Genomic DNA, 15,950 nt, shown 5'->3' with positions numbered 1-15,950 from the left:
AGTCAAGTTGTTTTGAATAGTACAGTTCAGTTGTGTCTCATGAAATAAATTGCTTATAAGTGGAACTCTGAAGTTCTGCAGTGTGACTAATCATATTGGTATTGATTGAGTTTGTAGGGATCATATGAATTGGGTTAGGAAAGTTTCAGTTCAATTTTGATTCATAGAAGGTAACTAAGGATACTAAATTCTTCCCGTCGTGCAGATTATGACATATTGAAGTTTTTAGGGGGTTTGTACTTTGGTAATTTTAAAACCTGTTTAAAAATAAGGGACAAAATAAAAAGCTATTATCTGAAAATTTGTTATCTTTCCAAATGGTTCCGCTGACTTTATGCTTTGTTTTTGTTACACTTACAAATGCATACAAGTTATGCAATAGCTTGGCTGTGATTTATTGTTTTGCATTCTGACATAAAATTAACTGATGGAAAATACTAATATTGTAACTAGAAGTTACATGTGGATTATTTAATAATGATGTACTGTCATCAGGTTTTACAGTATGTTTGATCTGAAATGATGGCTGTTAGACTGTCATTGCTGCACCTTTCTTTTATCTGGTATAAGTAAGTACCCAATGACTACCAAGGCTGCATAAATGCAGATTTCTGTACCTTTTTGCCTATATTCACATACTGTTTGGCTTTGCTCTTTTAGATCTGTTTTTTCAAGTGTGGATTCACCTGCCAAGGTCAGCTCCATGGAAAAGAAACTTCTTCTCAAGAGCAAAGAACTCCAAGACGCCCAGGACAAGTGTCACAAGGTATTTATTTATGCGATTGGCCATCTCCATTGCTCCAGGGATCTGCAACCACTCTATGCCCAGGGATCTGTCTGATGCTGCTGATCATCCAGACTCGTGGTGGGCAAAGTGCTTTTCCTTCTGTGAGGTGGCTTCCTGTCCAGTACAAAGGGAGATGAATTTAGGCCATGCTGTTGCTCTAGATACTTTTATCTTAACAAGAAGTGGCTCTGGATTTTGAACAGTCCTTTTCTCAGCGTGACAGACGACTGCTTCTTCCTGCAGGCCGTGCCTCTTCATCATACGCACAATTACAGCAGTACTGTTCTGAGGTTCTCTTCCTAACTTACCAGCTTCTACTTACATAACTGTTGTCACATCACTGGTCATGGTGAACATCTTATAACAGTTGCTGTGCTCCAATAAAGGGAACCGGTGGAGTCTTTTAAAACTTACTGCTTGTTTGCGACTTTTATGAGAGGTCGATTGCTTTTCTCCCTGCTCTGTTCTGGATTTGACCATTTACTCCTGACAAGGAGATGGGGGGAAACCATCTTCTGGTCCAGCATGGATTTGGGATAAGGTTAAAGTGACCCATCTTTGCAAGTCAGGTGAAAAATGATTGTGTCTTCTTTGCTAACTGGGGTTCGAAGAATGACTGACTATGAACAAGCAGCTTGAATGAATGGGGTGACTTAGACTTACTACTTGTCCTTAAGAAGAACTGTGCATTCCTGGAGCAGAGACAATGGTATCGGAATTTAAACACCATTTGGAGAAATATAGCTAGAAGTCTCTTGGAGACAAATTCCTTACAAGCAGAGCTCTGAAAGTAGCAGTTAACAAAGCTTTTGAAGCCCCCTTTATAACCTCTTGATATTTATTGCAGATGGAGCAGGAAATGACGCGGTTGCACCGGAGAGTGTCAGAGGTGGAGGCTGTACTTAGCCAAAAGGAGGTGGAACTGAAAGCCTCTGAGACCCAGCGATCCCTCCTGGAGCAGGACCTGGCCACCTATATCACAGAATGCAGTGTGAGCCCTTACACCAGTTGTTTCAGTTCTGAAGGCCTGAAATCTGGTGGTCTTTGCCTTTCTCTTCCATCATGTTTTCAGTGGGGTACTTGATGGAGAGAAAATATTATGTGAGAGGGTGTCTGTTGAATATGGAGCCCTGAATTGTTTGCAGAGGCTTGCTTGATAGTTTTGTTCAAACTTTGTTTTGTGGTCATGTGATTAGAACATACAGGAATCACTACTGTCCTGGTCTTGCTGAAACTCTTTGTGATGTCTGTCTCACTGGCTGCGCTGGAACAGGCTTGTGTTTGACTTCTTGCAGATTTCTTAGCCAGAAGAGGATGGTGTGTAATCAGTACCTAGACAGAAATCTTCAAGGACAAATAAGAGGATTAGGAAACAATGGTGTTGCCTCCATCTGTGGTGTTCTGAGTTCAGATTGATCCAGTTCCCCAGCATAATGTCAGAGTTGATGCTAGGACAGGTGCTATTTTTCAGATAGAAGATAAAAACTGTGTCTTTAAAGATCATTTCGCATTTTTTATTGGAGCTGAAATGTCTGCCCAGTTGTTCTGGCAAGAATCCAGAGAGGATATTTTCATTCTAGTTAATACTCTCTGTATTTTCAGTTGGATATAATATTCTGTTTCCTCTCTTGTATCAAGAACAAAAATCCAGATAATATTCTGTTTCAGAGAATTGAAAAGCATTTCTGATGGGTTTGTTTGTTGGGAAGCGTATCTTAAAACGGGGCTGAGTGACTTTCTTATACCAAATGCTACTGGGTAAATAAAGAAAATGGAGTTTGTATCTTTTTGTTGAAGAATAATATAGAGTTGGTAGGAGGACCACTGGTCTGTCAAAATTTGCAGGTAAGGGATGTAGTGAGATACAGAAGCAGCTCTTCTGTTCTTTGTAGAAGTTTAACGATGATTAAAGGATTTAACTCACTTAACAGCAACAAGAAAAATGAGTAGGCTTGTTAGTAATATGAAGTTGAAGGATTGTATCTAGGTTGTGAATTAATAGTGCTAGATAAAATATAGACTGATGCTGTCAATAATGGATGCCTTTTGTTATCTCTGTTTGGTTTTTGTCTCTAAACCTGATGTGAAGAAGTGGAGATTTGAACTAAGATTCCAGTGTAGTAAACAGTGTTTGTAAAGTGGGCTGCTTCCATCCAGAAGCAGCAGTGGCCGTTAATTTCTTCAGGGTTCCATCATTGATGCCTCACTGCAGTCAAAGAGGCATTTGTCTAGCTGAAGATCTTTATTGTACAGCCATCTGAAAAACCAAAGACTATGTATTGAACATTTTGCTTTCTGCAGAGCTTAAAGCGAAGCCTGGAGCAGGCACGGATGGAGGTGTCGCAGGAAGACGATAAGGCACTACAACTACTTCATGATATCAGAGAGCAAAGCCGAAAACTGCAAGAGATCAAAGAACAGGTATAACTGCTTCTTCGGGGAGCAGAGTGGCTACCTACAAATAGGCATTCTTGGCATATCCTGGCTCTGTTGCCAGGATTGTGTTCTATGTTGGTAGGCTGTGATGACTCCCAATCTGTGCATTTTCACATGGTTTCTTAAACAAAATGGGAAGTAACAAAATTACACTTTTGTGTCTATTGCAAGTAAGCATGAACTCAAATCTTCAAATTTTTCTTTCCTTAGTCCTGAGGGTACTTTTTCTATAAAACCAGCTTAGGAGAAACTTGCAATGCTTCAGTAATATGCTGCTGGGGAGGGACTTTTCATAAGGGCAACTAGTGACAGAACAAGGGGAAATGGGTTTAAACTGAAAGAGGGGAGGTTTAGATGAGATATTAGGAAGAAGTTCTTCACTGTGAGGGTGGTCAGACACTGGAACAGGTTGCCCAGAGAAGCTGTGGCTGCTCCTCCCTGGAAGTGTTTGTGACCAGGGTGGATGAGGCTTTGAGCAACCTGGTCTAGTGGAAGGTGTCCCTGCTGCTGGCAGGGGGGTTGGGACTGGATGATCTTTAAGGTCCCTTCCAACGCAAACCATTCTATGATTCTATGAATTTTCAGTGGTGTGATAGTTTCACTATCACAGGACAAGTGGTCAAGCTATACAAATTCCACAACAAGTTGATGAATCTTCATGTGGGAGAGAACTGACCTTGCCTTAATTTTGTGTTGCTTTTTTTTTATTTCTTCTTTCTTATCTGGCCGTTTAAAATGCTTAATAGTCTTTCAAAATAGAATCTATGTTGCCTAACTGTTCTTTTCCTAATTTAATCTATTTGCAAAGAGATACTCATAGTTTTTTTTCCTACCAGAAGAATGTTGAAAATTCATTAATCCATACAAGTGTTCATAAAGAAAAAAAATGACAAAATTAAATGAAAATGTGGTGATAAATGTGGACATTTTCAGGATTTAAAGTGGTCTACAAGACAGAACCCATTCAGTTTTATGTATTAATAGCAACATATTTTATTGAGAAAAAGAAATTGAAATTTGCTATGGCATTCAAACAATTCCTCGCCATTATCTGTTGTTTTTCATCTTCAGAGCAGTTTTCAAACATTAACTGACTAATTTCATAGTGTTTGAGACAAGGAAGCCCAGAAACTTTGGTAATAATTCTCCAGACATGAGCAGCTCTTATGTAAAAAGTAATGAAATGGCAAAAACAACCCTCTGGATGTAGCAGGCCTCCATAGACATCTCTACAGCATTCTTCTGGGTGGTTGTTTTATGTAATACAAGGGATCTAAAGCTCAGTGCTCTGTGCTCTGGTGTTTCTTTAGCAAAGTTACTTTAAATATAAAAATATGGAAGATTTTTGGTGATGATAAATATCAGTAGATTCTTAGGCAGTACAGACACATGTAACAGAGGAAAAATAACACAAGCAATTTTTAATCAAATATTCTGTCCCAGAATCTTTTAATTTGGCTTGTAAAGATTCACAATGACATAAAAACTCTGCTTAGGTCAGCAAATGAATCTGTTAATGTACTGCAGACTTTCATATCTGGGGGAGTCTTCTGAGCTATCTGAAGCCCATGTGCGAGAGCACCGCACCAAAATATGCAGAGATGTTTTTGCTGACTCATACCAGCAGGTGTATCTTACCCATTAAAGACCTGCATCATTATTTTTAAGTTAGAGGGAACTGGGAGATGAGATCCCTTAGAGTTTTCTTGCTAAAAACCTTATGCTTGAGAGAGAACTAGTAAAATTAATAGGAAATCAGAATCTTCAAAAACCAATAATTAGGCATTTGGTATTTTCAAGGCAAGCCTGTATGTTCAGCTTAACCCCAGGTACTTGAATAGAAGAGTGTGGTGGGTTTGTGGTTTGGTTTTTGTTGTTATTGTTGGGGTTTTTTAAAATAAATTTGGGGGTGGGTGTATGTTTGGTTTTTGTTTGGCTTTCTAGGGTTTTTTTTGTTTGGTAGGTTTTTTTTAACTAAACCTGTGTTCTGGTCATTACTTGATGAAGACCCATATGAATGGATGAACTTGAAACAAATCAGAATTGATATTGTTTGAAAGACCTGCTCATTTGTGTGCAGCTACCCTGATGTGATTTGCTTCAGGTACATGCCCTGAACTTTGCCTGTCTGTTAACATGTGCTTAGTACATCTTGATAGTTTTTAAAGTATGACCAGTGCATATGGCAAGAGGTATTGTTCTGTATTGCCTTGAGTGATGTGGCCTGTTCCTCTGACCTGACCATGAGATTTATTCAAAGATAGTCCTGCAAGTGTTGAGAAACAAGAAAAACTGAAATATTACTAATTATCTCCTCTTTTTTTCCTTCTTTTCTCCCTTCCCATTCTCCTCCCTTCTCAAACGCTCATTTTCACAATGGCAACTGTATTCATACCTGTAATTCTTTGGTCGAGCATTTGCTGATATAAAAGCTGAGTATTTTGGGAAATCTTAAGAAATTATGATTTACTGAGCAGAACATGTATTCCTTCAAACCATTGTGCCTTTTTTATTCATGAATGTATTTGTATGAAACAAATATTTGAGTTAATGTGCACTCACTTATTATAAAAAGATTCTAATTCTTTCCAGCAAGAAAATAAGATCATCCATAGAGAGACTAACTGGAAAGAGTAGGTCCCCTGTCTGCCTGACAAACTGGAGAACAAATTTGGGGATTACAAACCAAAGAGCCATTCTGCCGTGCTCCCCGTAACGGATAGTAAAGCAATCTGTTAAATATCAGCATAAGCTCTCCATGTTGCTGGAGAATCACAGGCTGACATTGGGGTCAGTGTTTGTGCAATCTCCTGTCTGACTAAAGACAGCTGACTGACTGGAAGGAGTGATGACAAGCCTGATGTTGTCATGAGACAGTTACTCTTTTGAATATGGGGCTAGTCAGGCATATTGTAAGATATTAAAATGGAAAGAAAGATAGACTCCCCCACTGTCAGTCTGTCAGAATCTTTTTTCCTAGCTCGTGATGTGCTTATTTTCTGCTTGTTCTCAGCTTTGTAAAAAAGACTTTTGTTTGTTTGTGGTTTTGTTTGTTTTTGTTTAGGGCAGTTTTATAAAATGTATACTTCCAGGACTTTGTAAATGCTAAATAAACATAGTTAAATTCTTTTTTTCCAGTGAAGATACAAGAAGCAATCTCATGAGCTAGTCTCAGTTCGAGTACCCAGTCTCATTGAGATAGTAAATTCAAATGTTCTTTTTTTCTCCTACCTTCCCCATCCAAATGCCCTATCTTGTAGTGTCCTGCGTGGAGAATCATTATTTCTGCCTATATGGGCAAATATCTTCTATGGGCAATGTGATTTTTTTTTAAAGACAGTTTTTCTAGTTAATACTTGGTTTTAGGTTTCTCCCATACAAAACAATATGATCCTTTTTAACTCTGTCAAGAGAAGATAGCTGATAGCTAGAAGACACAGTGTGCTATCCCTCTGCTTCTCCTTCTTTCCTTTTACCCAAGCTGTGCAGATCTGTGGTAATTGTCATGTTACCAGCCTGAGAAAATATATCTTGAGGGAGCATCTGGGCATTTAGTAGAGACATCCACTCAAAGGCACATTTCTGTTTCAGAAATTAGAAATGTAAGTAATTTTTATCATTTGTATGTAGATATATGTATGTGTTTCTGAAGTGAAGCCTCTCTCAAAAAGTCAATGTTATGACATTTATGAGGTATTGACTTGAAAATGGCAAGACTCCAACGAGAACACCATGGATATGTTATTTTATTTAGCTCTTATTGTTTTATTTTGTACTTTACTTTTCTTCCACATGTTCTTCAATGTTCCTCTTGCCTGCAGTCAGTATTCTGGGATATGCTGCTCCAACTATTTCCCCTGTTGCCTCTAAAATAAAATACCTTTCCCTTCCACCACTACTACAGGAATATCAAGCCCAAGTAGAAGAAATGAGGCTGATGATGAATCAGTTAGAAGAGGATCTTATTTCAGCTCGCAGGCGTAGTGATCTTTATGAATCAGAGTTGAGAGAGTCCCGGCTGGCAGCTGAAGAATTCAAACGTAAAGCTACTGAATGTCACAACAAATTGCAAAAGGTAGTTTAGGCTTCGTGGGAGAGGGGGACTGATGCTTGCTTAAATTCCTAGTGCTGTTTTTAGTGTGTTCTCTAAAGATTAGCATGGTTTGTACAACCAATAAAAAACGTCTTTCAATTTTACACTCAAATAATGTAATTTATACTTTGTGTAACTGCTTGTGTTTAATTTGCATGAGGTGATGACTGGATAGAAGACCAGTGTACTACAACTTTTCCTGAGACTTTTATATATTTTATATTTAAGTTACAGGTTAAAGATCAAGGAAAAAATGAAGCAGGAGAGTTGTATTCCAAGTTGGAGAAGGTATGCTACTTCAGTATCTTGGAGTTTGCTTCCTGAGTCTTTCATATTATGCACAGAAACCAAGAGTGTCTTTGGCTAGTCAATGGTATGCATAGCCTTACATCACTCCCTGTTTTATTTTAGTTTTTAAAAAACCTTTTTCTTGTTGTGATTCACTGTTCTTTCTGATTTAATATAAAGCTGTGTCTGGATATCCCATCTTAAAGGATTGTGTTCAGAAGCTAGGCAAAGACAGGCCATTATGTGTTATCCGAGTTAGGCTGGTGATATGTAAGGGTTTTCTTTATGAATAAAAAAATAGCAAATATAAAATAAAAAGAATGCTGAGTATTCTCACACTGAGCAATCTACTCGGTGACCAAAATATGAAATCAACCAGAAGTCAGTAAAATGGGAGTAGATTTGCCAAGGAGCATTTTGGTGTGTTGAGATTTATAGAGAGAAACAAAGATTTTTGGGAAATGAATTAAAATAAATATAGTATCGTAAGTAGAGAGCAGTTTTTTCCTTTTGGGCTTTATGACACACTTTCCCCCATCTTTTTATTTAACTGTAGATCAATACAGAGCAGCAGGCCAAAATCCAGGAGCTGCAGGAAAAGCTGACAAAGGTAACGTCTGGGTGGTGAAAGTGAATTTTCCACGAGATTTTCCAGTGAAACCTTAATGCAGAGGAGGGATACACTTTGTTTTATCCTCAAAAATAGAATTAGTCATAGCATGGGAGATGATAAGGAAAAGGGGGTGGGAACTGGTATCTGAAATCATTGGTCTTCTCAATATGCTTTTGGTTCTTGAAACATGTCAACAGTGTTTATTTTTACAAATGAAGCTGAGTCAGAACTGGAGTAGTGTAGAAAAATTCTAATTTCAAAGGCCAGTTTGGGTATGCTGTGTGCAATACACTGATCCCTTGCTTCTGAAGACAGGGTTCAGATGTTTTTTAGCTCACTAGTAAAATACATACTGGATTTGGTTTAGTCTCCCAGTATACTCTGGTTTAACTGCAAAATCACTTTCCAGTTCATTTATTTATAGTAAAAATGTTGAATGATAAGGATTCATAGCAGAATTAAAATACCTTAGCAACGTAAGCTGAAGGAAGGTCATAATATCTAATGTTTGCAGTTGTGGTCAGTCAGTCACTTAAGAAGAGTAGGGGAACTTCTCTTATTGGGATCTGACAGCAGAAAAGAAAGCGAGTTGTCATAATAATCCACTGGGAGAGCTTTTCAAACTTGGCACCTGCTGAGAGAGGGCTTTTTCAAGGGTTAGTGATCTAGAATAGGAATAAGAAGCCCAAACTATGTAGAAATAATACTTCTAATATTTTAAAACAGTTATGTTTTAACCCTTCTCCCCTTTTCTCCTTTCATTAATTCAAAGGAATTATCTGTAGGCCAACAGGTTATTCTCCTAGTGTTTTAGTAAGTGTATTTTGTGAGCTCTTTCTTAGAACTTGAACTGAATTTGGGAATAGACTTTACTTTCAGTACATAGAGACAATTAGAAACTTGCAGTACAGCAAGACAAATGTGTATCTTCTGGGTTTTCAATTTTTTGTGCAACAGAAAAGAAGTTAGAATTTGTGTTCTTGCACATGTTTGTAGGTTGTCTTAATTTTAGACTGCTAGGCCAAAGTTCTGTAGCAGTTTTATTCAGAATGTTGACTGTCTTGAGGTTATGAGCTTTTCACATACCGAGTTTTTTCTTAGAATACTTTTTTTTCCCCCCCTCCCTTTGGACCTTCAGGCTGTGAAAGCTAGCTCAGAGGCAACTGAACTTCTTCAGAATATCCGTCAAGCAAAGGAGAGAGCTGAGAAGGAGTTGGAGAAGCTGCAGAATCGGGAAGATTCTAATGAAAGCATGAAGAAGAAATTGCTTGAAGCAGAGGTGGGTGGAGAATGTCTATCTAGAGTAAATTACTTACTGGGATGTGTATCAGTTTAGGAACCCTCATCTGGACGACTGTGGACAGCTTGTATTCCTGTAGTAACTATTGATAGGAAAGTGATGTTAGACATTAATCCATTTTTAATTAAAAAGCATATGTCTCTCTGAAGAAAACTGAGAGGCTTTTTATTTTCAGTAAGGAGTCAATAAGGACATGTGGTTAGCATAAGGAATTTGAGGCATGATGAGAATTTTAAATATAAAAGACCATATATTGACTGCTTCAGCTAACTTTTTCTAGAAACTACCCCTTGCAGAGTTGATTAGCCTAAATGGCAGTTAATAATTGCTCTACAGGAACGGCGCCATTCTCTGGAGAATCAGGTGAAGAGATTAGAGACTGTGGAACGAAGAGAAAACCGTCTAAAGGAAGATATTCAAACTAAATCTCAACAGATTCAACAGATGGCAGAAAAAATTCTGGTGAGCAGAGGTGAAAATGAAAGATAAAGGGTAAGAGTTTGTAAGAAAGGGGTAGGAAAGGAACGGAAGACGTAGAATTGCATTGAATAAGATGGAATTGTTTTCTTGTAGTAGTCATACTGGAGAAGGCTTAAGTGCTCAAATTATGTTTGCACCTTTAGTTACAAACTCACTTGTGTACCTTTAGTCTTAATACTACTTTAAAATTCTAGTTGTCTCAGTGGTAGCACTTTTAAGTCAAATTAGAAATATTTAAATTAATTACCTAATGATGGTTTCATATGAAAAACATTCTCAGTACAGGATACTACAACAATAAAAACATTGATATCTAGCTTTTAAACTAAATTGCAAAGCAATTTAGAGGTCAGACCTACTTGAAATTTTGAAGCAGAAATTAGTCATCTAAACTGTCTGCAAAGATAGTATTTGTCAGGAATCCATTTTCACCCACATACCTTCTCTGTTGGCAATTTCTTGTTTCTCTCCTTGTTAAACCTATTAAATCTTTATAGCAAGTCGGTACATCAGTCTACAGTGAAACAAGCAGAGGGTGTTTCTTATACTTTTACTTCCCTGGGACAGGAAACATAGTTTTGTAGTGGAATAATTAAATTAATTTTGCATTTCTCATGAGTTCTCTTTCTATGTTGTCAATATGACAAGGAAAAAGAGATTACCTTTTATTGGTAGCAATCCTGATCATAGACACACCTGAGGAAGGCCAAATGGAAATGTATAAATAACTGTATTTAGGTCAACAGATGACCCATACTTGTTCTGGGCAATAGTTGTACATGCAGATTTTAGCATCAGAATGCCTGAGCGCTCAAGAAAAGGTAGAATCAGTTCTTTAGTAGTGCTGTTTCTTGCAAATTGTTTTGATAACATGAGTGCATGGTAAGTGAGAGACTATGGCTTTGCTGGGCACAGGGCCAACTTTATGTTTAGAAATAATGTCAAACTTTGAATTGTTTCATAAGCTGCTTGGGTATATTTGGGGATTGTTCCTTGGTTTTGATTATGTTCTCTGTGGAGAGGGAAAACTGGAAGGGAATGTAGAATTATTGACTAATTGTTTTACACCATGGGATATGTTTAGCTCTTCTTATAGATAGTTTCCATGGAGTTCTGACAGAATATTAGAGACACAAAAATGTCTTATAAAAAAGTCACACAGGCATTGAAGAAATAATTCTACAGCATCTTTCCTAGTCCCTCGCAGCTCTGATCTGGGAGCACAGGGTAACAGTTTTCTTTTTTTCTCCACTTCTACCCTGTTTGTTCCCTCAAGTTGATCTCTTCAAATGCTTTTGACTTTTCCTAGTATAGAAAGGTAGGAAGGGAGCTGAAGATACAGAATTGCATAGAATAAGGTGGAGATTGATGAATAAAGGCATTGGTTTATTGTACACTCATCTAGCAGTACCTGAGAAGTACCTGCTGATCTGCCTGTAGAGAATTGAATAAGAAGTAAAAAACAAGTTAGAAAAGATAATTATTACTGCTTGAATGTGTAAATCATTTATGCTAATACAAAGTTAGTGCTACATAGAGGATAGTAAGTGAGAACTGGACTGGTAAGAGACTACCTTTTTAAACCCACACTGGCTGTTAAGTGCCACTGCAGAAACTGGTGAAGCTTCTGCTACAATATGAGCAGTCTGATGCTGGTAACTTTGAAACTGCTGCTGATCTGGTTGTCTGATTCTCTGCCAGGACCTGAAACGTGTGGGCTTCCGAGGGAGGTGAGTTGTCCCTCTTGTTGCTGGGAGACATATTTCAATTGCAAAAAGCAGCATTCTCCATTCCTTGCAGAAGTGTTGGGTACTAGGCACTGTAGATGACCTACTTTTGGTGAACCTCCTCTTTGATTTTCACTTCTGGAAAAAGAAGTCTATTGCAATTACTGGAGCAAAAAAATCTTTGTATGTTTTCAAGATGAGGAAGATCAGAAAAGAGAATATGAAAATTTCCTGATATTTCTTATTGGGAAATTTTCCTGTGCTATGCAGTAATGAAGGCAGACAGGAGACCTGGATGCATCCCCAAACCTGGACTTGGTCTATGCAAGAGTCAGTCCAGTGGTAGCGAATGACAGGCTTGGATCTGCCTAGTGTTCTAAGGAAATTGTTGGAATGGCAAATATGGCAGTGAATGAACATAAAGTTCTCAGCTCTTGCAAGGTGTCCTGTTGAAAGGTGATTATGGATATTTCCTGAATAATGTAGTCAGCAGAAATAGCTAACTCCTGAGATGCAACGTTATTTAAGTCCTTACTGTGCATGGCTCAAACTATCCGATGTGAAGTAAAGAGGTTAAAAATATTCTGATATGTTCTACCATATATATTGCATCCTGCACTTTTCATTTCCAAAGCAATTTATAAATAGTTATTCTGACATTTGTCTGAGGAATACAGCAAAGTAAATACTATTCTCAGTCTGTGAATGTAGAATGAAAAGCATAGACAGCAGTGCCCCTTTATTGAGGTCTTCTGTGAGAAAACAAGTGAGAGACCTTGTTAAAAATAGATCTAGACTTCCTGTGATGCCACTGCAGCTAGACAGTGTTTAGAACTGCTTGTTTTTACAAAACATCCTTGGCCTGTCTTTGGGAATGTTTTACTGGGAAATGGAGATTCCTACTGTGGAAGTAGAAATCTTTGTCTTTAGCAGTATATCTGCTCTACAGAAGATGGGTCTGCAGCAATATACAGAGCTTAAAACTGATAATGTACAGCTCTCTTGAGGTTTTTTATTACAATGGCCCTGGTCTTGGGGATTTTTATAGTGTGAAGCCTTAAAAAAGAGAATGAATGAATGTTTGATACCTGTGTAACACGTACACACAGCACCTGCTGTTTCTTTTTGTCTGAATATGAATCTCTGCTGCTTTTAGGAGCTGGAAGAAAAGCATCGTGAGGCTCAGATCGCAGCACAACATCTGGAGTTGCAACTGAAACAGAAGGAACAATTCTATGAGGAAAAACTCAAAGTAAAAATATCTTCATATCATCTTCCTGCAAGCTCTTATGGGTAGCATGGGTTTAGGGAAAAACAGGTGCCTGTAGGCTCCATTTTCCTTTGTCTTATGAGTTGCCTTCGTGCTTACCACTACTGAAATGTTCAGAGAGCTTAGTGAAGTTTAAGTTTTTCTTCTAGTCCCTGCCATTGTACCTTATCTTCTTTAGCACTGCGTTAAAATAGGTGGCATTTGAAGTCAGAACTATAGGAATGCAGTTGTTGATTATTATTTGACTGTTGCTGACTAAATAATTCTTACTTAAGTTGGATCTCACATCCTGAAAAAGCTTTCAGTTCCTTCTGGTGATTTTCTGAGATTATTCACACAGCCTACCTGCAAGTTTTAAATTCAGCAAATACTAGAGCATTTCTGAAATTCCATCTTCTTGGAGCTGTAACATCTGCCAAGAAGCCACAGAAACCACCCACTTTGTTTTTGTCTTTTTCAGGGTAGCATAAGACTTTAACAAACAGTTAGAAATAGAATCATAGACACCATCTAAAATTAGGAAAAACAAATTGGGAAATAGGAGTATGTGCACTGGCTAAGGATTTTCTAAAGAACTTGAACTATGTCAGCCAGTAAATTCATTCTGTAAGGATCTTTGTTTCTACTAAGCATAATCTGTTTTCAGCAATCTTTATCTAGTATGTTTACCTAGGACTTTAATTCTACGTTTCAGCTTAAACATGAGAGGATGTAGTATTTAAGAGGAGAGAAGGAATTTCTATGGGAGAGAAATATGAAGGAAAAAAGAGAAGTAAGAAGGTTTCCTGGCAGACCAAAGCATGCGGTAATCGGTAATGACAGGAGAGTGATAGAAAGCAAGAAGATCAGAGGTGGATGTTGGGAAAGGAGAAGTGATGACATAAAAGCTGGAAAAGAGTATAGGGATTGGAAAAAGGATTAAAAGGAAAAGAGAGCCAGTGTATTATGGGGACATATGATACAGGGTTCAGTAGGAGGAATAAGGAAGCTAGGTGAAAGAAGTTCAAAGGGATGAAAGAGGCCATGGCATGTTTGTAACTGGAACAGCAAAAAATATCCTGTGGTGTCTGGACTTGGTATGTTCCAACAGGAGCCCATAACAAATTTTTTTGTGCCTTTGAAAACTTGTTTTTTAAAGGAAATGACCTTCAGTTTAACAATTGATTTAAAGCTCTGAACATACATTTATGACATGTTTTTTTAAAAAATGTAACAATTAGTTACTTTAGTCCTGTTCCTAATGATAGGTATTTGTGCTGCAGACATAAGTGTTTTCCTTAGCTCTTTCATTTGGTATATCCAACTTGAAGAATTCATGACGTCTCAATTGCATTACTTTACAGAACTTTCAAATTACTTCTGAGCCACATTGGTAGGGCAGCCAAAGGATGTGCACTGCCCTATTTCCTCTACATATTAGGGCATGGAGTTTTTCTGTTTTCTGATGCATTAGTCTGGAATATTTATTGAACACAGTTTTTATGACTTAAAATAACAATTTAAAAAATTAACAGTATCTCCATGTCTTTGTAAAATTCCATCAACGAATTCAGACTTCAGAGATAACTGAGAGTGTGCTCTTTTTTTGGAGTTTGCTCTTCCATGGATTTCATGCAATTGCATCTTGGGTTAAATTTTGCTTGAGATATGATCAGTTGTTTAAAAAAAAATACTTCTTGATGATTTTCTTTCTGCTTGCCCTTTGCCCAGTGAAACAGATATAATTTAGACAAAAGAAATGTCTTCATTTAGGTGTTGGAAAATCAGATGAAGAAAGATCTTGCAGATAAGGAAGCACTTGAGAATATGCTCAGAAGACATGAAGAAGAAGCACGTGAGAAATGTAAAGTCCTGGCTGAACAGAAGGCGGTAAGTATACTTGAACTGGAAATCAAAGCACTCTAAGAGCAGCTTTCTGAGACTGATTTCAAGCAAGATAAGCTTGTTTGAGGTTTTGTAGTGCTGCTGAGCGGTTTGGAAGGAAATCCACTGATTAATACTAATTTTAAAAGACATGATTTTTAATTCAAGATATCTTCAAGAATATTTCCTTAAAAATAGCCACGTAGCTTGGTGTGTACCCATCATTATGTGCACTGATAATATAACAGTTGCTTTCTCCTAATATTAAAGCAACAGAAAGTAGTTGTAAATAGCTCCAGTATGCGTCTATGGTGTTCTTTTGGCCCTTTAATTGGTTTTCTTTTACTTCTTTTTTGTTTCTGGAAACATTGTTTTTCTAATCACTTCTATCGTGCAGTCTCAAAGGCACATTGCTCTGTTTCAGATGATCAATGCGATGGATTCAAAGATTAGGTCGCTGGAGCAGAGAATAGTGGAATTATCTGAGGCCAATAAACTGGCAGCAAATAGCAGCCTTTTTACCCAGAGGAACATGTAAGTATAGCTACTGCTATCGTACTGGTCACTACGGAGCAGTTCTCAGTGAGATCTGTTGTCTTATTGTAAAAGTGGTTATTTTTTGCAGACCTGCTGTGCTTCCCACTTGTTTTTCAGTGATGCAAAAATATGCTTGTTCTTCAAATCGTTGTGGTTCATTGCATATTTTGTTTCCTCAAACATGACTCGGAAAATTGGTTTGTATTACAGTGTTTACTTTGGAGCCTTTCCTAAGGCTGGTGCTTTGTGCAGGTTTACCAAATGAATACTAATAATATTAATGTCTGAAATACCTCTGGAGAAGCATATATTCCTTTTTTGAACATACATATTGCTACTAGATTTATATGTTCCTTGGTTCCTGTGACAGTTACATGATGTTGAAATTGAAAACTTTAAACATCTTTCTTTCACAAAGATTCCATCCTGTCCTGATGGGTGAGAAGACAAGTAAGAAAACTAGATTTTTAAGCCAAGAGCTTTTCTGCCTACTTTTGAATTGATGACTGCAAGAGTGAGATATTTTGTTACTGTAATGGGCATAAGGAATGTGAAG

General features: G+C 37.6%; 1 protein-coding gene across 2 annotated transcripts in view; it reads left to right on the top strand.

Moving 5' to 3' along the window:
- Nucleotides 1-15,950, top strand: part of CIT (citron rho-interacting serine/threonine kinase) — a 71,149-nt gene that overhangs the window by 21,995 nt on the left and 33,204 nt on the right. The window contains exons 10-20 of one of the 2 annotated variants that reach the window (XM_010174878.1): nt 661-766; nt 1,635-1,778; nt 3,089-3,208; nt 7,128-7,298; nt 7,551-7,604; nt 8,161-8,214; nt 9,356-9,496; nt 9,854-9,979; nt 12,881-12,976; nt 14,747-14,863; nt 15,282-15,391. In XM_010174878.1, the coding sequence (XP_010173180.1) occupies nt 661-766; nt 1,635-1,778; nt 3,089-3,208; nt 7,128-7,298; nt 7,551-7,604; nt 8,161-8,214; nt 9,356-9,496; nt 9,854-9,979; nt 12,881-12,976; nt 14,747-14,863; nt 15,282-15,391 (1,239 nt within the window). The remainder of the gene's footprint in view (nt 1-660; nt 767-1,634; nt 1,779-3,088; nt 3,209-7,127; nt 7,299-7,550; nt 7,605-8,160; nt 8,215-9,355; nt 9,497-9,853; nt 9,980-12,880; nt 12,977-14,746; nt 14,864-15,281; nt 15,392-15,950) is intronic. The other variant, XM_010174879.1, reaches the window with a different exon arrangement.

Source organism: Antrostomus carolinensis, unplaced genomic scaffold (assembly GCF_000700745.2).
Source record: "Antrostomus carolinensis isolate BGI_N321 unplaced genomic scaffold, ASM70074v2 scaffold13609, whole genome shotgun sequence".
Lineage (NCBI taxonomy): Eukaryota > Metazoa > Chordata > Aves > Caprimulgiformes > Caprimulgidae > Antrostomus > Antrostomus carolinensis.
This window is presented reverse-complemented; position numbering and strand designations above follow the sequence as displayed.